This window comes from Paramormyrops kingsleyae, chromosome 22 (assembly GCF_048594095.1).
Source record: "Paramormyrops kingsleyae isolate MSU_618 chromosome 22, PKINGS_0.4, whole genome shotgun sequence".
Lineage (NCBI taxonomy): Eukaryota > Metazoa > Chordata > Actinopteri > Osteoglossiformes > Mormyridae > Paramormyrops > Paramormyrops kingsleyae.
In genome coordinates this window covers 19,789,450-19,815,366 of record NC_132818.1, presented here as the reverse complement: position 1 = coordinate 19,815,366, position 25,917 = coordinate 19,789,450, and the positions used below count along the sequence as shown (strand labels likewise).

The following is a 25,917-nucleotide window of genomic DNA, read 5'->3' as shown; positions in this document are numbered from 1 at the left end:
AACTCGGAAAACAGAAGCCCCACCCCAGTAAATTTATTACTTCCTGCCTGCCAAACCCCCATGTCACATGGTTCGGCCCGCCACCCCCCACTGGACTCATCCGGTATTATTTACTAAGGAGGCGTGAGGAATCGTTTTTATGCTAACTTTAATGAGGCAGTTTCATCATATTTTATGTCCTACTAAGCCTCATTTCAGCTCCATTCTAGGCTGTTAGAATTTATACTCACAGTAAAAACACTAAATACTTCACTAGAAAGTACAAACAAACTGCCATTTGCAGACCCGCTACCTGCAGTGTGACGTATATCCCTCGCCCACAATTAACAGAGCTGATGTGTCGAACGGTCCCTAAGTTGCACATTTGGTATTTTCATTTTCGTTCATACTTTGGTGTAAATGGATATTTCACAGGAAATAGGTGAATAAATGGAGCGATTTGGAGGTAAATGACGCATTGGAAGATAAGGATTTGGGATCTGGAGGACAGAGATTGAACGAGAAGTCTGGAGAGAATAAATAAATAAAAACTCACTCAGTCCATTTCTTTTTGTTGTTTCTGAGATGAGACCGCTATGACCTGAAGTCAGGCTTCCTCATCATAGACTCACTCACCCCTTATGTAACCTAAACTCGGCGCTTATATAATCCAATGACGATCTTTCAGTAAACGGGCAGATTAAGTTTTGGGAATTTGCTCTTCAGTTGTGAAATTCTGCTTGTTTCGTTCTTCAGAAGTTTCACTGTATTTCAGGTAGATTCCATCTCCGTTTTAGGCGGCAGTACTGATATAAATAACATTTTCCCTTGCACGTTATTAAGTAAGCAAGACCTTTAGTAGCAGTAGCAATCCTAATATATCTTAGTTAATGAGGCACACTACATGGTCCAGGGTACACTTGACACAGTAGAGGGACATTTTAAAAATGAAAGCTGATAAATTAATTGGATGCAGGAGGTGTTAAGTGCAGCTTTAAGGACGGTTGTTCCTGTTGACTGAGGACGGTGGGAATGTTTTGATCCTCCTTAGAGGAGTTAACTTGTCTTTATATGTGTCTTTCATCTGTTGCCGTTCTAACTTTACCACTTATCGTGCTTTATGTCTAAAAGTGCCGAAACGATTAAGATTAAGAAAAAGATGGATTTTTCCTTTGCCCAATGTTCATCCCGAAATGCATTTAAAAATAACTCAGTACGGTTTACTGTAATGGCCGGGTGATCGATATCAGTAAGACGTTATCAATGTAAATGCTAATTATTCATGGTCACTTAATAATTAAGAAATTGACAAAAGAAGATGTCGCACTTTGCTTAATTACTATGATTTTATCCAACGTCTCCGGTGAATCGTATTAAGCAAAGTGCGACATCTTCTTTTGTCATTTGATTTATACTTTTTTCTCCGGTCCAGCATTCTGGTAAGATCCATTTTTGCTGTACTTCGTTAAATAACCAGCCATCGTGATTTCGCAGTCCTGATAGCTTGGATGGATCTCCGCGTTCTGATCCACACCCAATCTTTGCTGTAGGCGGTACCCCCTATGACATCGCCATAAAGGACAGCAATGGTGTATTTCAGCTGAAATTACTTTTTTTTGCCACCTGGTGGACACCCCAGCCCCGGTAGCTGCACATGCCCTGTCTCTGACCTGCAAATCTGCTCTCTTTCTGGTGTCATTATGGAGATCTAGCACCAAGGCGGAGGCTATACCTTAACTACCCCCACCTGGGGGGTCCTGGATCCTCACTTTAGGAAAAACAATAAGAGAAGTTCCCCAGTAATTCTTGGAGTCCCGGTCAGATCGCCACATAATTCTATTCAACCGGCACTCTGGATATGAAAGAAAATGCATTAATTGGAAGCGATACACAATGGATTCTTGTTACAACTATCGTATAAATTGAAAACCGTCCGTATTTTTTTCAGTGACAGTAATTAAAACGTAAATGAAACAGCGGCCGATCTTAAATGAGCTCTTTCTGCAGCTTTAATCCCCCCCTCCCCAAAGGGGCGTCAGGCGGCGAGACCCACGCTGAAGGCAGCGATCTGCAAGGTTTGCGATGACTTAATATTCACGATGGCAATCTCAGACCTACTCAGTAATGATTTCGTGAGTTTTCTCATCAGTTTGGAAAGAAATCATCGTAGGGTTATTATTCCTGCTGCTCCAGGCGCGTTTTGATTGCCGCTGTTTTTTCCCCTTTCTACCTGCTCGCATAGCCTGTTACTACTGTGTGTTAATTGCCCGCGGGTGACGGTAACCTGTTACATAGGCCTATCTATAAAACAAAACAACTAGTCTATGAAAACCTGTAATAGTCAAGCGTATAGAACTTAACTAAACAACTGGATTTTGCACCAAAACTTATAGTCTCGGCCAGGGGGTGTAGTTAGAGATGAATGGAGGGGGGTACAAACTTAAATAGGCCTATAATATAACAATATATTTATTACTTAAGCCAATAAATATACATTCATCGGGGGACCTAAAAACATTTTAGGGGGGTTAAAGCTAAAGAGAAGCTAAAGGCCCCCCCCCCCCTTAAAATAGGCCAATCGACACCCCTGGTCTCAGTTTGTCTTATGGTGGACAGCACAACTGAAACTGAAATCCATATTTTAATGATGATTAATCTTTATTTGTGGCTTAAACAATCAGGTAGTGTTTAATTTACCCCCCCTTAATAAAATATGGAAAAGGGGACACTTAATGAGCGTATCACATATATAGTGTAGTATAATGGCAATGGTTTTTAAAGTGATTAGGCCTAAATATTTTATTGAGAACTGTCAGTTATTTGTTAATTACGGTTCAGTGAAGGATTTGGGGTAGTATTTTTAGCTGTGGCCCATTTATCATTGGATTTACACTTTTTTTTTGTTTTTGGTGGACAAATGCTAGTGAATGAAAGGGAACTGGGGCGACATAGAACTCGTCAGTTTCAGTGCTAATGTAGCATATTATCGTGCGACATTAACGAGCAGTCAGAGTAAAGAGGCACTTCCTTAGCGCATATTATAGTGACTGTTGTATTGGTGGCCCTTTTAGTTAGCAATGATCACAATGACATTTTGCATGCAGTCGTGCAGTAGATATATTTATAGACATCTATGTGCTACCTTAGTGACTGAGGGCAGAGTGAGAAACAGCCAGTGGGTTTTTGGAGGTAGCCTGACTTACGTAGCATTTCGTAAGTCGCTTACGGGAAAAAATGAAACGCAAAAGACCGACCGCATTTTCTGTGCATTTTGTGGTTTTAATGTTGTAGCAGACTTTATAGTCTTCTTGTGCAACCGACTTTCTTGAGACTTGTCTCTTATAACATTTTAATTGTTCTTTCTTTTTTCATCATCCGTCCATCCATCCATCCATCGTCTTCCAAACATGTTTTTATATTCTCTCCGTGTTGCAGGTTTTCCGTTTTCTTCCTTCTCCTTTAAATCATTGAAGTAATCACCACTCATTTATATACAGTTTAATATTTTTTATTACTTTTTTTAGGGGGAGGGGGGGTTTCTCAATGCGTTACACATAGCCTACCACGACTTACCAGTACAAGCCAAATGAAGTAGCTACAGGAAAAATACAAATCTTTCGATAATAGGTCTATGACTGTGAGACTATCTCTCGTGAAGAAAATGGCAAGATGGGTGGTGACTCCACTTTAAAAATACTCATTCCAGTTAATGAGCTAATGCTAATATTAAAACGCCATTAAATGTGTAATATGGACGCTTGTGGTATACACTGTGCATTTCTTGTTTCGAAATGGACTTGAATTTGTTCAAATGAGACTGCAGTCCTACCGTGTTGGATTTCGTGATGAACCTGACCAAGATGTAGCCTCAGGATCCGCTTCGGATCGTAGCAGAAGTTCCTGCTGTAAGCGTTAGGGTGAGAAGCAGACGGAGGTGGAGTAGGTGCGTCTGTTTGTCTGTTCTGACTGGTGGAAAAACACGTAGCCTAGTCCCCGAAGGTACCGCGTCAGCGGGCTGCTCCGCTCCCCCTGTTCCATGTTACCGCGCCAGCGTGACGACGGGCTCTTCGGCAGGAGGCAAGCTACACTAAAGACGAAGTTATAACTGGTTATAATGCATTTAATCCCTTATTGTATGACACTTTCAACAGTATTTCAACGCATACCTAAAGTAAATTTGAATAGAAAATTGACTCATTAAACCCAATAGGAAAAAATATAATAGTAATACATTTATCATTTCTTATGCATATCACATGATGAAAGGTTGCACAGTGGTTAGTACTGCTACCTCATGGCATGAAGGTCCTGGGTTCGGTCCCGGGTCCGAGCTGTGTGGGTTTTTGCCGGGGGCTCCGGTTTCCTCCCACGGTCCAAAAGCGTGAAGGATAGGTTGATTGGTGAGTCTAAATTGGCCCTGTAGTGGTGTGTTGGCGACTGCCCAGGGTTGGTTCCTGCCTGCTCTCATTGTTCCTGGGATAGGCTCCGGTCCCCCGCACGACCCCTGCTGGGATTCAGAAAATGGATGGATGGATGGATCATATGATGAAAATATTTAGTAACTCTTTAACTGCACCTTCATAATGCATTCATAGAACATTCAGTGCACCTTCATAATGCATTCATAGAACATTCAGTGCACCTTCATAATGCATTCATAGAACATTCAGTGCACCTTCATAATGCATTCATAGAACATTAAGTCATTAACGTACCTTAATGGCTTCAATATACATTAAAAACATTATATGACTTCCATGTTTGTTATTGTGTACTTACATGCTGCTTATGAATGTTCTATGAATGCGTTATGAAGGTGCAGTGAATGTTCTATGAATGCGTTATGAAGGTGCACTGAATGTTCTATGAATGCGTTATGAAGGTGCAGTGAATATTCTGCAAATGCATTATAAAGGTATTATCAGTGTGCCAGTGGAGGAACGACTGTACACTGGGGCAAAAATGGACCATGCCCCCCCTTCCACAGTCACAGCTAGGGCCTGCCTACACTAGTTGCAGTAGCTTCCACTGTAGTAGTTTGCAAATTCCACCAACATGCTTTTTCCATTAAATACCCACCTCAACAACAGTTTGACTACAAAACACTACAAACAATTGCATTTCAAATTAATTTTAAGTATTGAGCCAAATATTTTGTGTTATGACTCCCACCATAATGAGATTGTATAAATAAATATGAGAGATATAAAAGTAGCATGTCATGGAGTTACAGTATATAACATGCGTGACATCAGTGCCTTAATCCTCAATGAATGTTTTGCATGCATGTGGAGATCTGCAGTTAGGGGGGGGGTCCAATTTGCAGTCAGCGGGGCTCTCGGACATCGCTAGGGGGCCAGCCCTGGGACAGCTGCCCTGCTTGCCACTCCAACCCCTGCAATGCGCAGTTAATGTAAAGCCTTATCGAATATTTGTCTGACCTATTCAGTTTAGAGGCACCGTGGCGTATTAGTGCCTTTAAATCGTACATCGTGTATTCTCGTGTGTGTCTTGTTTTGGACCCCACCCGGGATGTTTCCCAGAATCCCGCCCAGTAGGGTGAGTTCCAGACTCACTGTGACTCTTCATCAGACAGATTAGGGATGATGAAAGGATATTCAGACGATATAAATGCTAATTAAAGGGGAAAACAAGAAAAATCCTGTATAGCAAAAGTCACTTTGGCTGATTTCTGTTTTCATATAATTATGTATGGTTTAGCCCTGTGAGAATAGTGGGCCTAAATACATCTATTGTGTGTAATACACAGTGATAGGCTTAAGCTGCTTAGTGTTAATGTTTCGCACGACATAATACTCATGGATATCCCAGCATGGCCGCTGGCCTCAGCTGAAAGCCGATTGGCCTGCAGTGTGCCCCCCTTGTCTGTCATTCACCAGTTCGAAACGTGTCATTGGCTAAAAGTAAGGTTGACATCACCTTAAAATTTCTCGAATTGCCTCTGTATCCCAGCCTGAGGATCACTGACTGAAGCTCCTGGTTAAGCAGCAGTCCAAACTAATTGAGGCTTTTGTTCGAGTATCAGTATTACTTCCATGTCACTCCCTATAAGGCGAGCAGGTCTGTGTGGGTGGCCAACAGAGACTTTACCAGAGTTTTTGGCTTTAACAAATTGAGAGGAATGAATGCATAAGCGGGCCATTTTGAATTAAGTAAAGAGGAAAGGGGCGCTAATTGATTGGCAAGTGAATGTGTTGCCATTGACATGTGTGACCTGATTGGCCGGTGAACGTGCTCCCATCAACGTGCAACGTGATTGGCCGGTGAACATGCTCCCATCGACATGTGCGACCTGATTGGCTGGTAAACGTGCTCCCATTCACATGTGTGACCTGATTGCCAATGATACGTTTTGAAACACTGAGTGACGGGGAGGGGGTACTCCGGGAGCCAATCAACTTCCAGCTGGGTCCAGTATCCATATTAGCCCCGCCCTTGTGTATGTACCTGGGGCAGGGAGAACAGGAAAGCCGTCATTTATAATGTAAACGGACATATTTGGGTGAGTGATCTGTCAGGGTCCAAGACACGAATAGAAGACGTATTACAACACTAGCAATTAGCTACAGGTGAATGACACTCAGTTATGCCGCCAAAGACAGGTGTGAATCGTTCCTCATTGCAGGGCTGGTGCAGCTTCATAAAAGCAGCAGTTTGAAAGGAATGAACTGGGCATGAAATATGCATGACGCTGGGGTTTTGTTCGGCCTGCGCTGTGCTGAGGGGATTGCTCAGCATCACCGTACCCTTCCATGCAATCAATTTACTTACAATGGAAACAGGGTGGGGGTCTGTAAAATAGAACAGGACCAGTACTTGTCTATCGACAGGGATTGGGAACCACTAAATGGAGACTAGAGCGCTAATCACATTTTTCTTTTTCATTTCATTACTTACTCAATTCTCTCCTATTATCCAAAGAGTCGGCACGCTGTATATTTATAGAACTACAAATTTTTGTAGTAATCACCTCCAGGTTATGATCGCAGAGCCCTTTCTGGGAAAACGTCCCAGTGGCTTTTCTCTGAAATTCTCATGATTTCTTTATGATGTTAGTTTATTGAAAGTGCTGAAGTGAGTGAGACTCAGTTATCTACTATGTAGATACGAGCTCCGTCACCCTGGAACATTCTGCTTGTCGATCTTGCCTTCCTTTCCCTCGTGCAAGGCAGATTAAAAATAAAAAACATATGAAGATGATAGAAAACACTTAGCACTGAGATTACAGGAAGTGAAGAGCAGACTGGTTCCAGTCGGCAGTGTTGTGTGAAAGCAGGTGTTAATTAGATGTGGTGTTAATTGGGTGAATCTCTGAATGTGAGGTATTTTGCCTGTGAACTTATTCATACACCCTTTGACTTGACTTGTCTACTGATTATGTAAAAATGTGTCAGGAATGTTTGTTTATTGTTTGAGGCAAACTGAGGGGTTTCTTGTCGGGGGGTCTTCAGCATCGTCTACGGCAGGGGTCTCCAACTCCGGTCCTGGAGGGCTACTATCCAGTAGGTTTTCTATCCTACCCGGCTTCTGATGAGCCACACCTGTTCTCAGGTAAATACCAGGAGCAGGTGTGGCTCATCAGAAGCCAAGTAGGATAGAAAACCTACTGGATAGAGGCTCTCCGGGACCGGAGTTGGAGACCCCTGTTCTACGTCCCCCCTCCCCCCGCTGCCTGCAGTGTGAGGACAGGTTTCTGTGGCACAGGAGGAGGGTGATCTTACTCCCACCCTGTTACTGTGGGAGTAGATAGTTCTAGGCAGGGAAAACAGGCTGAAGAAGATCCACTGTCTGCTGCCTTTGAGAGAGAGAGAGGGTGGGGGAGAGAGAGAGAGAGAGAGAGAGAGAATGAGGGAGAGTATAGATACGGTGGCAGAGATGTTGAAGACTACCAGCCCTTTCCTCCTGTGCGGAAAGTAGCACTGCTGCACCTAGATGTGGCAGCTGTCACCGCGGCGGCTAGACAGCAACACAGACAGAGTGTGGGCGGTCTGTACCTGAGCATGGGCCGGAGCCGCCCAGCGGTCTGTACCTGAGCATGGGCCGGAGCCGCCCAGCGGTCTGTACCTGAGCATGGGCCGGAGCCGCCCAGCGGTCTGCCCGGGACGCCTGGCGTCCTCAGAAAGAGCCGGCAGCGCGATGGCACACTGCCAGTGATCTCGCGGGAGCCGCCGAAGTCACCCGCCTGCGGGGAGAGACCCAGACCTCCTCTTGGAATGAAGTGACAGTGAGAAGCTGCCAAGATGCCGGTGATGAAGGGCCTCCTGGCCCCACAGAACACATTCCTGGACACCATCGCCAACCGATTCGATGGTACCCGTAAGTAACACCAAACGAGATTAAAGAATTTAACGATAAAGCTCATTTCTGTCCTTGGTTGTGCGGTGCAGTCTTTTTTACTCAAATTAATATACAATAACTCCACTGTCAATGGCAATAAGTGTTTTTTTTATCAGGTCAATCATGCTGACTGATCATCATGCTGATGTATTCATTATAGAGATTCCTTAGTGTTTATTTACATGTAAACTTTATTTGATATGGTTTTCGGTGAATGTAAATTATATTGAGTCTATTTATTTGAATATTTACTGAAACAGTGCATTCATTTGGTGTTCAGTCTTTCATAGTTTTTCTGATGTAATATTCTGGGGTAAATGTAAAACACCCAGATCACTAATTACAGCTGCAGTTAGTTAAGCCAGGTGATCTGATTTTGGTGATTTGTCTGACTGCGATTTGTGTGATTTAATGTAACTTTATATAAACTGAAATTCATTCTTCATATGCTCACATATAATAAAACAAATTTGATGTAGCGTCTCTGGCTTATAAGACATGTCCTGTGTGTGTGTGTGTGTGTGTGTGTGTGTGTGCGCCTGCTGTTCTGTGTGTGTCTGTTCAGAACATAACACTTAATGAGCCGCATGCAAGCTGACGGGTGCTTGTTTTCAGCCTGATAACAACAAGTCTTAAGGGAGATGGGAGGCATTTGCCAACAAACAGCCAGGGACTGAAATGTTTACTCATGGGCTCCCTTGTCGACATTTTTAAACTGATTTCTCTTTTTTTTGAGACCAGATTCTTGGATCGAGTGGGTGTTTTTATTTTTCCTTCCGTAAAAATGTTCACAGCCATGCAAACGTTGATCTTTTGTTACCACTTACACCATTAGTCCCAAGTGAAATGGCAGAGGTGTTCTTGAAAAGCTTGTATAGATGTGTGAAATATATTTAAAAGGAAAAAAAAATATGTGGACAAAAAAAAAATTTATACAGGATACGGAGTTCCTCAATACTTCTCCTAGTCAAGCTCATCTGTTTCGACAGATGATCTTGCTTCAAACATTGTATAAAGGTGGTATTCAATATGTAAACACCTAATTGTTTAAATTTAACGCTTGAATGCAGCACCCTCAGTTTGTTGTTGAATTTATTAACGTTATTTTTTGCATTTGTTGTTATTCTTGTTGTTTGTTATTATATCAACAAGGCCTAGATTTTTATTTGATGTACAGAATTTCTTTTGATCCCGGTGCCCTTACAGGGAGCTCAGCAATGCTCAGACGTGCAGCCTAGCAGTAGTATATAATACTACTCATAAAAGTTCTCTGCACGGCTCATATACTCCCTCAATCATCTCTTCATCCGTTAAATTGAAATGCTTCAAACAAGGTTCCAAGTGCCTCTGCAAAACGGCAAATGCCTAAATCTCGTTACTCAGTTTAGTGGTAAGGGGTTTTATCGAGAACAAAGTCTGGCCTATTTTTAGCGGTCAGTGCTGAAGCACGGCAGCCCATCGTCAGCTATTTGCTAATATTTCGGAGGCTCTTGTACGGTAGCTTCAATGTTTTATAACTTTTTTCCCCCAAAAAAGTTTCAAGTTGCATTTATTATTTTCAGTATGGTTTTTTTGTTTAACTTTTCGTCATTGAAGGCATTTCCAGATACTGGGAGTGCGAAACTGCGGATTTGGGAGTGATTCGCAAGTGATTCACTCATCGTGCCTGACACGATGGAGGCAGCGTGAGTCCGTGCCTCTTGCACGGCCGAGAGATTCCCACGATTCCCTTATTAATGCGGCAGTTTCCCGACGCCCTGTCATGCGGATATGTGGGCATTATGGAGTCTCCCCGCACTCCCTCTCTCGCACGTACGCACTCCGATGTGCGCAGGCCATGTAAGAAATGCTTCTTCCACGGCAACAGGAGCGGATCTGAGCCTCTGAGTTTGACCTGAACCCCGGCAGAATGAGCACATTTCCAGACGGAATCCGCGCAGATAAGGGCGGCTTCACTGCGCAGCTCCATTCGCACATGGGTCTCATGCGCGCGTCTAATGAGAGCTGCAGGTGAGACTCCATCCATGGGATCCGACACCCATCCGGCGTGAGAGGTGCTCTGAGATATTACACTTCGCAGTAATGTCTAGTAGCTGAGGTGAAAATTCTGCAGTGAAGTCCCAGTGCCGCTTAACTGGAATATCTTTCCTCGGTATTTATTATCAGACATCCCACCACTCCCAGACTTTCCAGGAGCTCCTGAGAAATTGACAGCAGGTTCCCGACACCCGTGAATGATGTGTAACGTCCCGCTAGCCTGTCAGACAATAGGCTAGCAAGAAATTTTAACACCACAACCCCATCCCACCTGGTCGGCAAATATCACCGTCACCCTCTAACCCCGGTCTGCAAACCGCCCCCCCTCCCAATTTCCAGCTGATAAATCTGGCCACCAGCACAAACTCCCCTGCGGGCAAATTATACTGCCTATACTCCATCATCCACCCTCCAGCCATCGCTAGGATCAGACGGTACCGGTAATTTTTAATACAGTCATCCAGCTATTGTAGTGTAGTATATGGTACCTCGACAGTATTTTAAAAAGCAATGCTATTCCAGTATGTCCTGATAAAATTTGCTGGGGATGTTTTTTGAAGAAAAATACAGTGTTATTCCCAAAATACCATAAATACCATGGTATTCGGTATTACCATAATTCTGCCCAAGCCTAGCCAGCATCTCCTCCCAGTTGCCTGTCATCCGCCTGTCTGAAATCAATATGCTTAAGGTGGGATTATTATAATATAACAAACCATATGCTTTTATTTTCTGCTTTTATACATTGCGAACACCTATCAGTGTTGGATGGAATGAGACTTAATTTAGTTTTTGTGCTGCCAATCACCATATAACTTTAAATCAATGAACCAATGAGAGACAGTTAAAATCAACCAATGAGAGACAGTTTAAGCCAACATGTGACTTGCTGACACTTGATGATCCCAACCACAATAAAACCCAAAGGCTTCTTTCTCCAGTGCCAAAAACGCAGTACTGGGCGACAGCAGGGTGGTTATCGAACGTGGGCACTGATGCCAAAGGCAGCTGAGAGCAGGCCAGGCTGTGGTAGAAAATGGAAGTGCAAAGTATTTATTCCGGTGCTAACTTGTTGATAGATGCAGTTAGTATCCATGCATGGGGGCGGGGGGGGACTGGGGAGGCGTGGGCGTCGACCTCCGAGCATTTTGCGAGACATGGGTCACGTGATGCACGTGACCGTGACCCAGGGCCTCTTTGTGGGCGAATGTGACCGAGAATAATGGAGAAAGGAGTGAGTAATCCTCGCCGCGCTGTAAACAACATGATGTTCTGTACAGCTGCAGCAGGACGAGGACGGCATGACACATTAGGGTACAGTTGTTTCAATTTCACCTTAATTGCCTCCACACTTGCAGATTTATTATTTGGAAATCGTGTTACTCACCGTGATTCAGTGAAGCGCTTTGTACTCGCCTCCCACCAGCAAATCGATGCAAAGTAAGTAGCTAATAGAAATGTACTCAGAACGCTGAGTACGAATAGAAACGGTACGTCTGATTCATTCGCGGATTGACGAATGTCGAATACAGCGGCGCTTTAATGTACGGGTTTGCCCAGGCTGGAGCCCAGGGGCCTCCGTTAGAAAGGGACCTCAAAAAGGCTCAGGGTTCGAGTTCGGGTTTGGGTAAACAGCTTTCGCTGTTGCCACCATGCCCCCCCCCCCCCAGCTGACAATTTTAACTTTTGTAGAAAATAGCACAGGTCCTCTGACCACTCCAATGGCCCAGTGGTTGGGTTGGCTTTGAGACGCATGGCAGCGTTTGTATTTATTTGTCTAAATTACCCCAATGTTTTTATTCCACTCTTTTTTTGCCTTCAAAGTAATCACCCTCCTCCTTTTCCTGGTTGCTCTGTCTCCCGATAATCGACAATAAACACTCAGTACTGTCTATCCTGAGCTCCCATTTCACACTTTTTCACAAGGAATCACCTGCCACCACAAATCGGAGGGAAGAGCAGCTAAGATTGCTTGCATCCCAAACGATCTCCGGACTGCTCATTCACCGTTCCGATCCGCCTCTGATCTGATTACGTCTCCATAATGGGACTTTCCTGTGCTCCACTTTTAAATCCCAGAGCTCATTAATTTGGATTCATAAAGCATGGATTCTACCTCTTCGGTCATAATTAGAAATGTACCCGGACATATTTGTGCCTGTCTCCGTGCCGTCATATGTAGGGTATTATGTTTTGTTGATTTTACTGGACTATTGAGTTTTCATCTTGCTGCCTAAATAATGAACTGTGTGTCTGTTTTTGTAATGTAGTCTAGATGGATGGATAGATGCATAGATGCATATATATGAATGTGTGTACTTTGAGATGCTAATTCCGAAGGAAATTGCGGATTGGGGATAAGCACTATTATATATTCTCCAGTAATACTTCACATAAGGCCATGTTTTTAATAATTTATTAACATGTTCATAATGCATTATAATGCATTCATGAAGCATTATAAACATGGCTATACATATTTATAAAAAGGCATATTACATTATAGCCATGTGTATTATGCATTATGAATGCTTTATGAAGCTCCCATCTGTTATGCACTGTAGATACCTTCATAATGCATTATAATGGTCGGAATAAGCAATAAGGATGTTTTGTACTGCATTATAAAATTATCTATATAGCGCATTATAGATGACAGCTTCATAAGGCAGTCATAATGCATTATAAACATGGCTATAATGTGTATATATATTTATAACCATGTTTATAATACTTTATGAATGCATTATAATGCATTATGAATATGTTTACTTACTGTAAGGCATGGTTTTAGTAATTTATAAAGTGTTACCCAATCTCCTTTGCCTTCAGTTTACGTATAAGGATGTAGCTTAACATTCAGTGGTACTGCTTTGTTGTAATGGGAGGTTTTTGTTTCCAGTATGCGCATGTTACAGGCTTGGGTCTGTTGGCACATATAGTAGATGTCTCGCATCCAGAGATTCACTGCTGATTTACTTTTTTTCCCTTAAAACGGAACCGAGTGGAGTTTAGTGTTGGTGTGGGGAGCAGTGCCCCCTGGGAGATGCCCCTCAAGGCCAAACCAGAGCCTCTATCGCCTGGAGTCGGTTGGATGAGTGCGCGGCCTCAGACGATTATCTCGGTTGCCATGGAGACAACCACCACAGCCCCCCCCCCCCCCCTCCTTTCCGACCCCTACAATCTTTCTCCGAGGACAGATGGTGGGCTGTTTGCTGGTACACTAGACATTTTCTTCCAAACTTTCTACAGCGATGGCTCCCATGCGGGTCGTGGCAGAACAGCTGGTGTCATAACGAGGGCTGTTATTGGGGCTCCGTCTTCACTTCCTTCCATCTCCCTGTGCACTTTTGTTTTACGCCATTTCCATTTTATACCTTACAAATGCAATCTACAGATACCGAAAGTATCAATTTTATCACGTATAAAATGGTCTCAATATTGCTTTTCATGAAATTGTAATAATGATATAAAGTAACATTTGATTTTTAATAGTGTTTAATTATTTACTGCTTGTGAATATCTCTGAGCGTGATTACAGTGTGATTACAATGGCTGCCGCTCTACTGAATTATTATGCTTTTACTAACCATGCAATGCAGAAGTTTTTTAGACATAGTGACAGGAGTTTGCAAAAGGTTACTGCTAACAAACTTGTGATTACATTATGTTTTTAATTGAGTTACATTATATGCTGGGTTGACTATCGAAAATGGTATTAAATGTCAGTACTTTTTCTTGATATTGTTTCGGAGTTTTGGTATTGTGATGACACTACTTACGAATGATGACCCCCCCCCCCCCCCCCCCAGGCAGGAGTGACAGCATAATGTCAGATATTGGGTCACCATGTGGATGGGAAGGCTTGCATTGTGGGTGGCAGGTTATTTAGAGCAGAGAGGCTGAGTAACTTTTAGTTCTATATGTGTGCCTCGTGGAGACCAGCATTCAGTCACGGCCTCTTATTCTTAGTGCCTCATGGGGTGGGGGGGGGGGGGGGGGTGAGCATTGTTGTGTCCCGTGTCTCTTTGCCATCTCCAGCTAATCATGTGCTATTCATGTGCATAGCGGACTTCGGAGTGCCCTTAGTGTGAAGCTCCAGTGACGGAGTTCAGTGTCCCGTGCTTCTCACAATAGGCACTGCACAGAGATCACACTGACCCGGTATCACAATGGTAGATAAATAGGTTCCCGTTGGTGTATTTCGTAGCTTTCAGATAATGATGTGGAAGTAAAGTTCGTAGATGGAAAGTACTTAAACAGACTTCTGAGGGTGGGAGTTTGAGTCATATCCCTGTTAAGGCTTCCCTGGTCTCCCCCAGAAACTTCACCGTTATCTAACACTTCTATCCCGAGCAATTTACCATCGCAGCGAGGGTTACAATTTATGGGTGCTCCCAGGGATTTGAACCTATGACCTTCAGGTTGTTAGCATAAAGCCATGCTTGTTGTATGGGTCTCCTTCCACAGTCCAAAGACACGTAGCTAGACTAATTGACATCACAAAACTTCCCGTGCCGGGACGTTTTCCAGCCTGGGCTCTAGTCCCCAACAGCCCCGTACTGGATAAGTGGTTAGAAGATCGCCTGATGAATGGATAGGTATCTATAATACTAAAGTGCACTAAATAGTGGTTATGTAATCTTTGTTAGTCTAAAGGAGGGAATGCGATGTAAAATTGCACTTTAAACTGTATAAACTGTGAGCAAGATTGGCAGCAGTAAATGAGGCAGAGTAATTACAGGGCAACTTCTGGGCCAGGAGGCCTCAGGAATCACTTAGACAGCTGACTGGGGGGTAGGGGGGGGCATAATTGCAATGGGAAAATGGCCGTCAGCCAGAGAAGGTGAGGGAGGTGGGTGCAGTTTATCAAAGACTGGGACTCCTTGACCTTGATATGATGAACACTGTTTGTATTTAGGGTCTGAATGTGATGTAGAGGGAGGTGGAGTAGATATTGGTGAAGATGTTGATTTAGTTGCCTCAACAGTGAGAGTTAAGAAATGCATCAATTGCAGGCTTTTATTCTCAAAAGGGATACTTTTCAAGAAGGTGTTTCATGTATTCATCTTCCAGCTCCTTATAGCCAGCGTATGATCAGAGGGTAGGAGAGCACCCCGCAATCTTCTGGAGAGACGTACGTAGCGCAAGGCAATGTGCCCCCACCACACAACAGAGTGGGGGGGGGGGGGGAATTGAAATGCTGCAACCCTGGAAGGTATTTAATTTGCATGTTTTATGTAAAAACGCGCAGCTTGTCAAGCTGAACTGACGTGACCATATGCAAACTAACACGAGTAACTGAAACAGACTAGGGGGGAAAAACATGGAGCACTATCATGCCTGTTTGCTGCCTTTGTGGAGCAATATGTTCCCCTCCCCACCCCAGATTGTGATGACCCCCCCCCCCCCCCAGCCCTTCAAAGGACACTCTGCTGTTTCTGGAGAAAAGGAGATGCTCAGAGATTCCCAGACGAAGGTGGGATCCACATTGTGGGTCGGCCAGAGTGCTGGCTTCATTACAAAATGCGTCCATGTTCTGATTAAAATTGGCCCGGCTAAATAAAGGAAGACCACTCTGTACCAGACAAACCTGTTAGACATCTATTTTCCCAAGCATCCTTGAAGTAATACCTGTCATTCGTTTGTGGGTGATTGAAAAGGCATTGGGGTGCGCTGCAATGACTGTTTCCCATTTCAAACGCAGCTGTCAAAAGTGCTTTGAATCTATTCAGCCCTCTGTAGATGAAACGTGTTTCGAAATTGTCCCCCACAATGAGCCACGTGGATGCCATTAATTCTATTAGAGGCTCACGGTCCGGAAAACCCGTGTGACGGAGGAACCGCACGTGCAAAGGCGTCGGTGCTCCGTGGTGAGTAGCAGGTCGAGTCTGAAGAAACGTGTCTGAGGCAATTCTCAACGAGCATGAATAGCAGCACAGTTAATATCTGCCCTTTTAATTTACTGGTATTCAGTCAGTTATATTTGGATGCTCGTCCCATCATAACCACAAGGACCATGACCTCCAGGTCCCCAGTAACCAATGAATGTGAGTTTCAATATTATTATGCAGTGATACATTTTTTTCACCAAGTTCAGTGTTGAAGCATTGTCAGTATACAAGTTCTAACTGACCCTATGGCCTTTGCAAGATGTCAATGAAATGAAACAATCCAATTTATGTCCTTGCTTGCTCTGCTGCCCTGGCACCGGGGGGGGGGGCGGCAAGTCGAACTGTCAGCGATCCGAAATTCGCCAGATAATGAATCCATTTTAGCAGCCAGCCATGACGCCCTAACCGATTAGTTCCTCCCCCAGGCGAATGATCCTAATTTTCCCCTCTGCATGGAGCTCCAGGTCACAATCAGCTAATGGGTCCCATTAGCTCAGTAGGTGGTCAGAATGAGCCCTGAAGACCTGAAGATGACAGAAGTTTGATGTCAGGATGTCAGCCCTGTAGTGTCAGACGCTGTAGGTCAAAACTGGAGTGGAATCTGGTATCTGGCAATTCTTTCTCATTCAGATACATTCAGATACACAACTGCCTGCAACAATTGGCATTCTAATATCTTTGAGCCAACTGGCACATAAACGCACGGCATACAGCTGTTCTGCTTCCTGATCAAGCTTTGTCCGAGATTTATAAATTCAAACCGAAGAATTGCTGTACCTCACTGCATACATTAGATTTCTCAGCAGGTCTTGAAGTTCTTACATTAAACAATAAATCTGATCGTGAATTAAATCTGGTACTAAAACTAAAAAAATAAATAATATCCCTGGAGCTACTGCATTGGGTGTGGAGTTTATTAATATTCCACAGTTAAAAAATGTTAAGATTTTTCATTTTAGCCATTTAGAATTTTTACAATCAAAGGTATTAATATTAAAATCCTTTTTTAATATTAACATGTATGTTATTTCTGATGCATATATACAATTTGCATATACAGCATACAACATTGCTTCTGGGATTTTATAGAAACCAGAATTAGGGGGAAATAAGGTACAAATAACTTAGAAATCATGGATCTATGGGAGTTTTTCCCCCAGAACCACTGCATCTTCCACAGTACTACCAAGGTCCAGTGTCTTTTAAACTTCGCCTAGCTGTCTTTATCTGGTCCCTTCTGTCTCTATGACAACCAAGAAAACATTCTGTATTTTGCGCATGTGACAGTTCACAATAAATGAATTCCTTTGTATATAATCCAGCATTGGGAACAGTGAAAACCAGCCCATAAAGGATCATTATTACTGGATTTCTTGCCTTGTTTACTTTCAGTTTTCTCAGAGTGTACTCAAGGCCTCAAAGGGCATTTTCCACCATCTATTCCCTCCCCGTTGCATTCACTTGATTATAATTAAATCGATCAAACCTACATTTACAAACCTGGATGGATTAACACCTAATTGCCTAAGACCCCATTAATTTGTAACAACTGATCACATTAGATCGCATTAAATTTACATTATTGTATTCCTTGCCAATCATTAAATATTAGCATAATACTGTTTTGCCGGTCACATTTCGGAAGTAAAAATGGTTTGCATGACAATAAGGAATCAAAACCCAACACACAGCAGAATCTCACATATTAAATGCAGGCTGTCACTCTGCGGCGTTTTAATTGATGTATAGCATAAAACTCTGTAGGGTAATGCCCATTCCTTAGTCCGTAACATCTTATCAAAACCTCTAACCATAATCTGTCTTGGGTTTTACTGTGGCCTGCCTTTAAAGCAGAGGTCAGTTTAGAAAGCTTTTGTGTAGGATTTATATTAAATGATCAATTGAAATTCAGGCTGATCCTCCACAAGCAGCAATTATTTTCCAACCGAAAGCACCTTTCTTTCCAGCAGCAGGGACCTGAGAAGCGCAGGCTTAACGTAGGGAGGCGGGGCTTTACATAGGGAGGCGGGGCTTTACATAGGGAGGCGTGGCTTACCACAGATTGACAGGAGTAGCTTTAGCCGCCGTGGCGAAAGCGGCGATAGCTATAGTTATACTGACTGTAGCTATTCATCCTGCTGACATTCCATTGATTCAATTTAATCATTTAATATTGAGGTTCCCCACCTTCAAACTGGTTTACGTCATACAAAAACTACACGGACCAGTAAAATGGCCTGGGGGGAGAGGGGTACTACTGTATCGATCAGCGATTTCACAAGTTTAATCGCTTCCATTTTTTTTTGTTAATTTGCAAATGCGAGACCCTGAGGGATTATGGAAAAAATATATATATATTTTATAAAAGCGCTATATCTGTATATGGCAAATGCACCAACCAGCCTTGAACCCATGACCTTTGAGGTGTAAAGTGACAGTGTTACCTGCTGCTCTACCATAGTTAGTTGACCTTGTAGTGATAATATGCACTTTGTTGCCCGGGGAGCAGTGCTTGGGGGGGGCAGTACCTTGCTCAGGGTACCTCAGTGGTACCTTGCTGGTCGGGGATTCGAACCCTACCATCACTGCCCCAAAGAAAATCAGGGGAGAGCGCGAACGCGGCCCCCCACTACCAGAAATGATGCAGTCGATATTCCCACATTTGGGGAATTCGCAGGGGTCAGCACAGCCCCAGTGCAACGGCTGGGCCTCACCCTGGGTGAGCCACCTTCGTGATCATGGTATATCCGGTGCCGGGCAGGTTAGTGATGGCCAAATGAAGCTCCCTGACCCATTTTCTGTATTTTCTGGCCCCACTAGTAATATTAGTTGTTGTGGTGGTTGTAGTGGTCGGTTCTGGGAACATCAGGAAAACTGGACACTTTGAACATTTCCGTACCTTAATCGTAACTAGAATGCGAGATTTCGTTGGTAGGTTGGCATCTTGCCTTTTTTCAGTAGCTTTGTATTTTGATGGCTGCAGTGAGCATGTTTGCTTAAAAATGTTATTGCCTAAAGCAGTGCCATGAGTGGTTCAGTTTACACTGCCAAGGTAATCAATTCTAAGGCACATTAACGTCATTATTGCCCATATTTAAACCTAAATTTAGTTCAGTGTTTACTCATTTAGCAGATGATTTTGTCCAAAGCAACATACAAGAGAGACAAATAGTACAATGCAAGCACACATGTTGTCAAGCAGTCAACTAGACATAAGAGCAGCTGGGCTGGGCTTCCTGAATGCCCTGGTCGGGGAAGCAGAAGGTCTATTGGACCAGCATTTTCGACACAACTTTCTCAATAAGGTCATCGTCGTTCCACCATTGCATTGTCCTTTGGATTCAATTTCGGATGCCTAAAATGCGGTCAAAGTCCAAAACAGTTTATGAATGAAATATATTAGCTTCTCCTTCACTGAATTAAACTGTCCTTCTCGTCCCCCTCGGGTCTCCGTAGACAGCAACTTCCTGCTGGGCAACGCGCAGGGCCACCGCGGCTTCCCCATCGTCTACTGCTCGGACGGCTTCTGCGAGCTCACGGGCTTCGCGCGCACGGAGGTGATGCAGAAGAACTGCAGCTGCCGCTTCCTGCACGGGGTGGAGACCAGCGAGCACGTGGCGCTGCAGATGGAGAAGGCGCTGGAGGGCCGACAGGAGTTCCAGGCCGAGGTGCAGCTCTACAAGAGGAATGGTGAGGAGCACCAAGCAAACCTTCCAGGCTGCAGAGAGCTTTAACTCCAGGAGAGAGCAAATTTCCCTCCAGATAAATGGGTTACTGCGATTGGTTGGCGCCTGGATTATACCCAGCGTTATATACTGTTGCATCTGGGATAGGCTCCCGACGCTCATGACCCTGCATAGGACAAGCGGGTATGGAGGATGGATGGATGGATGGATGGATGGAAGAGTTAATTTTGGTCCAATTCAGTGCCACAGATCACAACTGACAGTCTGAAGTAACCATTTTTCATAACCACTTATCTTGTACTGGGTTGTGGTCAGCCTACCCCAAGGGGCAGTGGGCACAAGGCACAGGAGAGGGTGCCAGTCCAACACAGGGCACACTTATGCACTACAGGCTACTTAGAGATGTCAGTTCACCTAACTGCACACTTTGTGCACTGCGGGAGGACACCCACACGAACACCAGGAGCTGTTCGAGACCCGCTGAGCCATAGGGCCGTGCCGTAAAGTGTATTAATATTCCATGCCTACAGAATCATTTCATTATCACTGCCAGGAACCTTGTGAATTCAATGGAAACAACACATTTAAACCTGTGGTGTTTATTTTATGTGTTGGTCACTGGTTTTCCTCATTTGGTCACCAAGTTTGGGATGAGGTGAGCTTTGGCTCAAAGCTTTCCTGGCTCCCCCACCACGCTCCCTATTTCCGACTGGCCAGTCCTGGTGGGGGCCTGAATGCCGTGCGCCCCAGGGAGACTTTAATGAGCCGGAAGGGGCTACATCCGTGGCATGCCTCTTCTACCGGGCTAATGAGGCTTTTCCCGTCGGCGGGAGAAAACTTTCTAACACCTAAATCGATTTCGCTCACTTCTTTTTCACAGTAATACCCCCTCACATGTTTCTTTTTGGGGGGGGGAAACATGAACAGCTATTAACAAAAACATTGCAAGAAGTTAAACAATTTTATTACCGATTTTTTTTTGCATGCTTCAAGCTTATAGTTTCTCAATAAAACTTACTAGATTTCTGCTACAAAGTATAATTGCTATTATATCCACACTACTAAATCAAAATCATGCATGACTATAAACCAAATGGTAATACATCCATTTATCTCTTGCATGCTCTTAGCTTAAAATAGACACTTCTGTCAACCTGATTGATTTTGGGTCATTTTCCTGATCAATTGCTACAGAAGGGAGAAGTCAATGCTCTTGCGATCAATGATTCAGTGCTTCATTTAATTTAAGTAACGTTCCTTTCAGGGGTAAAATACAATTTTAACTCCTTGAATTGCAGGGTTTAATATCCTGTCTTTTTTATTGTAGATAAAAGACATTTTCATTGAAATGTTTCAAAAGAATGACCCTCGGTGGTGAATGTCTTCCTGCGGCATTTCAGCATGTTCTGGTTTTATTGGCTACGGCGGACAGCGTTCAATGAGCCGCTTACATTAAAAATAGGGCAGGGATAATTGGAATAGCCATGTTTCTGTTGCCTTGGAAACACTGGCCTCCAAGTTAAATAGGTGTTTTGTGGCTGGTGGATGCGTATGATCCTTTGTGTCTGACATCAGGTTCACTCTGTTTTTCCCTTCGTCCCTTTCCAGCAAACCCGTTCTGGTGCTTGTTGGACATCGTTCCGATCAAGAATGAGAAGAGTGAGGTGGTTCTCTTCCTCCTGTCCTTTAAGGACATCAGCGACACGCACGGGAAGAACCACCTCGGTTCCTCTAAAGAAGGTGAGGATGTGGAACCAGCTCTGTTCTCCTCTTTAAATGCGGAGAGGTGGTTCTATGTGAGGAGGGCTCACCAATTTACAAACAAATTTCAGGTCTTGGCTGTGCGTGGGACTCATCCACAGTTCTTGGGCGTCCCTTTTGCTAACTGGGGTGAATAGATAATTGCGGGGGCTTTGATATTTAAGCTGGGTGCTTACAATGGTTTCCTTCATTCCTTTGTCCCTTTATCTATTCATGCACTTAAGAGAACCAGGGGGATAAGCCCTTGTTTGTCTTAGTGACCTCTCTGTTGAGCTATTTACTAATGTATTATTTACTGATAAATTTTGCAATAATTTATTTTTTAATTCTCTTACTCTGGTAGAAGTTGTTTTCATGTGTGGTCTGTGTTGCGTGTTTTATGGGATGTATTCCTGCTGCACACAAATTGCCCTTTTGGGACAAAGAATGCAGCGAACTGAACTGAAGGGTATCGTTACTGTGAAAATGGCCGACCAGAGCTATTTGTACTAACTCTGACTTGGAGACATGAGAGACGGCAGAATAACGTGCCGGGCAGAGAAGCAAAGTAAAGGACTCTTGTCATGCAGGTGACAGGCCGCTTGGCAGGAAGCACGGCGGGTCCAAGCTCAGCGAGGCCCGGTACCAGGGCCGGGCTGTACTCTACCACCTGACCAGCCGCCTCACTCGGCGGGGAAAAGGTGACGTGAAGCTGGACAGGGTGAGATCCGGGGCCTCCGTCGAGTCACGTGGCGACGAACCTATCAAAATGCGTTTTGATACAGCACAACCTATCATAATGCGTTTTGATACAGCACAACCTATCATAATGCGTTTTAATACGGTACCCAACCTAGCAAACACCATAGCCTAGCCTAGCCTACCTTCAACATGCTTAGAACACTTACATTAGCCTACAGTTGGGCAAAATCATTAACACAAAGCCTATTTTATATTTAAAAAGTGTTGAATATCTAATGTAATTTATTGAATAATCATGAGCGAGTGTGTAAATCCCATAGAGAGTGACTGCCTTTGAGAGAGAGCGAGTGTGTAAATCCCATAGAGAGTGACAGCCTTTGAGAGAGAGCGAGTGTGTAAATCCCATAGAGAGTGACTGCCTTTGAGAGAGAGCGAGTGTGTAAATCCCATAGAGAGTGACTGCCTTTGAGAGAGAGCGAGTGTGTAAATCCCATAGAGAGTGACTTCCTTTGAGAGAGAGCGAGTGTGTAAATCCCATAGAGAGTGACTGCCTTTGAGAGAGAGCGAGTGTGTAAATCCCATAGAGAGTGACTGCCTTTGAGAGAGAGCGAGTGTGTAAATCCCATAGAGAGTGACTGCCTTTGAGAGAGAGCGAGTGTGTAAATCCCATAGAGAGTGACAGCCTTTGAGAGAGAGCGAGTGTGTAAATCCCATAGAGAGTGACTGCCCTTGAGAGAGAGCGAGTGTGTAAATCCCATAGAGAGTGACTGCCTTTGAGAGAGAGCGAGTGTGTAAATCCCATAGAGAGTGACTGCCCTTGAGAGAGAGCGAGTGTGTAAATCCCATAGAGAGTGACTGCCTTTGAGAGAGAGCGAGTGTGTAAATCCCATAGAGAGTGACAGCCTTTGAGAGAGAGCGAGTGTGTAAATCCCATAGAGAGTGACTGCCCTTGAGAGAGAGCGAGTGTGTAAATCCCATAGAGAGTGACTGCCCTTGGACTGCACTGCCGGCTCTGTCGCTTGCTGACAGCTGGATCCCTCATCCTTCTTAGTAATTGGCATAGTAATAATTGATCTTTCTCCTACCTTGTGTCACAATTAAGGGCGCAAATTAAGATGGCTAAGATCCCAAAGGCATTCAAGGCTGGACTTGACCATAGGTGTCACAGTGGAACAAGCTTTTAAATCCACTGAAAAAAAACACGAGGCGTAAGAGACAACCATTTAAGTCGCTCCTCTCAGAAGTGTTAGGCAAACAGCTTTAATTTTTAAAGCAGCGGCTCCGAAATTCCTCAACATTTGACGTCTGTAGGCGCGATTAATCTTTCAAATGGGTTCCCCTTTGCCTCTCTGGCTGACATAAGGATAGATCGGCCATTGTGTGCCTCTTTCCCAGCATAATCACCAATCACAGAAATCCAGTTATAATTCAAAGCCAAGGTTTGCAACAAAGGAGCCCCATTAAAGTGGTTTCTTCAGAAAGATAATGAGAGATTAATCTTAAATGCTTTGTTACCTCCTTACTCCCAACACTGCAAAAGGTCTGGTTCCCTTTCATGCCATGTGTGGTATTTCAAGGGAATAATTAATTGCATTCTTGAATAAAATATGAAAGTCTCTTACTCAGTAGTAAATGACGGGTAATTAACACAAATGACAGCCACAAAATCAACGACCAAAAGAAGTGTCTTGCACTAAGGTACCAGGGGGATAGCTACTCAATGGCACATCGTCCCTGTATGTGGTTGTAATGACAATAAAGTTCATTTGATTTGACTTGAAAGGCAGGCCTAGTTGATTTTTTGCTTTGCAAGAGTGAGAAAGCAAACTAACCTGAAATAATACAATAAAGTCTGAACTCCTAACCCATGAAGCCCCTTAAACCAACACAGATACTTCAAGAAAACTAAATGAAATTGTCTTTGCACTGTGAATCATTTTGGTATCTCTGAGAAGGTCAGCGTGTGTGATGCAGACCATGTCCGCCTTCCCTTCTTCCAGGGCGTGTTTGAGAAACCTTCTCTACCCGAGTACAAGGTGGCCACAGTGCAGAAATCCCGCTTCATCCTGCTGCACTACAGCGTCTCCAAGGCGCTGTGGGACTGGATGATCCTGCTGGCCACCTTCTACGTGGCCGTCACCGTGCCGTACAACGTCTGCTTCACCGCCTACAACGACAGCGACGCCGCCTCTCGCAGCACCATCGTCAGCGACATCGCCGTGGAGATGCTCTTCATCCTGGGTGAGCGAGCATCTGTGTCACCTAGGCAACCGATCATGTGTTGGGCTTCGCCATCCTGCCGTCGTGTGGGCCCAGTGCCTGTTGTTATCTCAGCAGAGTGAGAGACGCTCCACCCGGTTGTGTTTGTGCTGGTTCAATTGATATCACAAAGGTATTATAACTATTAAACTATCAAAGAATAACATCTAACTTTTTTGTTGTATTTTTACCTCTTGTCTTGGCAACAAGCAGAATGAATATTAGACATCCCATATTACAAAATCTGACCAATAATTTTGTATAGTTGGTTGCAACCAGGGGTAAAAACAGGTTTTCTATGGTAAACGTTATGGCATCTTGAATGCACATTGTGGATGCAGGATCGGAGTGTAATGTTTTAAGGGCACACCTACTGAGATACCTTCATTCTCTGTCTCTGAGCTCTTTCTGGTTGCCGCATATGACTGAAAGCATAAACCTCCAGATTTGTTGTTCATATATCGATTGTTGTCATTTGGAATTGTGTTACATTGTCTTTGCCTTTGTAGAAATTATTTAACAGTCACTAATAGTGTTTAGTTCAATTTTTTATGGTTTCCAGGAGAGGGGGCAGATGGGGGGGTCTACAGAGAGTTTGGCCTAGGGGCACCTGAACTGTGTAATCCGCTGTGGGGGGGGGGGGGGGCATTCTCATGTCACATTCAGCCTGTGTCTCAAGGTAAACACCAATGGTTCTATGGATGCTAAATTAGCCATCCGATTTCACTGTTTTGGACAGTGCACGTCATTATGGTGAAAGTCCTTCTCAATCCCCAATGTGCATGTGTAAGCAAAATTAAGTAAACAACTAAATTACCATATTTGATCCAATTAAAAAAAAAACACTAAGGGAGCGACTCCAGAGTTAGGTAATTCAGGTCCAGAGAATAAAAGTCTGGACCAGGATTTCGTTTCAACCAACCAGTTGCATACTCTGTGACTATAATTGTTTATGCTCAACTGGTTGGTTGAAGCAAAATCCCGATCTGGACTTTTACTCTCTGGACCTGAATTACTCAACTCTGATTAGCTCCTCGCGGGCTACTAATAGTTTGTGGGTGACGTCTTAGCATCTGTTCATCCTGAAAAGAGTAATAACTGATTTGTAATTTCTCTGACAGAGTTTGACATCTGTTGCAGATATTGTGCTGAACTTCCGTACCGCCTACGTGAGTCAGTCTGGCCAGGTTGTGTATGACCCACGATCCATCTGCATCCATTATGCTGCCACCTGGTTTTTTGTGGACCTCATCGCCGCCCTG

General features: G+C 43.9%; 1 protein-coding gene and 1 non-coding gene across 2 annotated transcripts in view; one reads left to right on the top strand and one right to left on the bottom strand.

Annotated features, from left to right (window-relative positions):
- Positions 1-8,195: 8,195 nt before the first annotated feature.
- Positions 8,196-25,917, top strand: part of LOC111855925 (voltage-gated delayed rectifier potassium channel KCNH4-like) — a 34,866-nt gene continuing 17,144 nt past the window's right edge. The window contains 6 exon segments of the mRNA XM_072705063.1: positions 8,196-8,316; positions 19,725-19,958; positions 21,563-21,694; positions 22,285-22,415; positions 24,397-24,637; positions 25,796-25,915. Coding sequence (XP_072561164.1) covers positions 8,241-8,316; positions 19,725-19,958; positions 21,563-21,694; positions 22,285-22,415; positions 24,397-24,637; positions 25,796-25,915 — 934 coding nt within the window. The 5' untranslated portion in view covers positions 8,196-8,240.
- On the bottom strand, positions 18,870-19,033 carry LOC111856081 (U1 spliceosomal RNA). Its single transcript, XR_002841045.1, has one exon. It is a non-coding gene; the product is annotated as a U1 spliceosomal RNA (small nuclear RNA).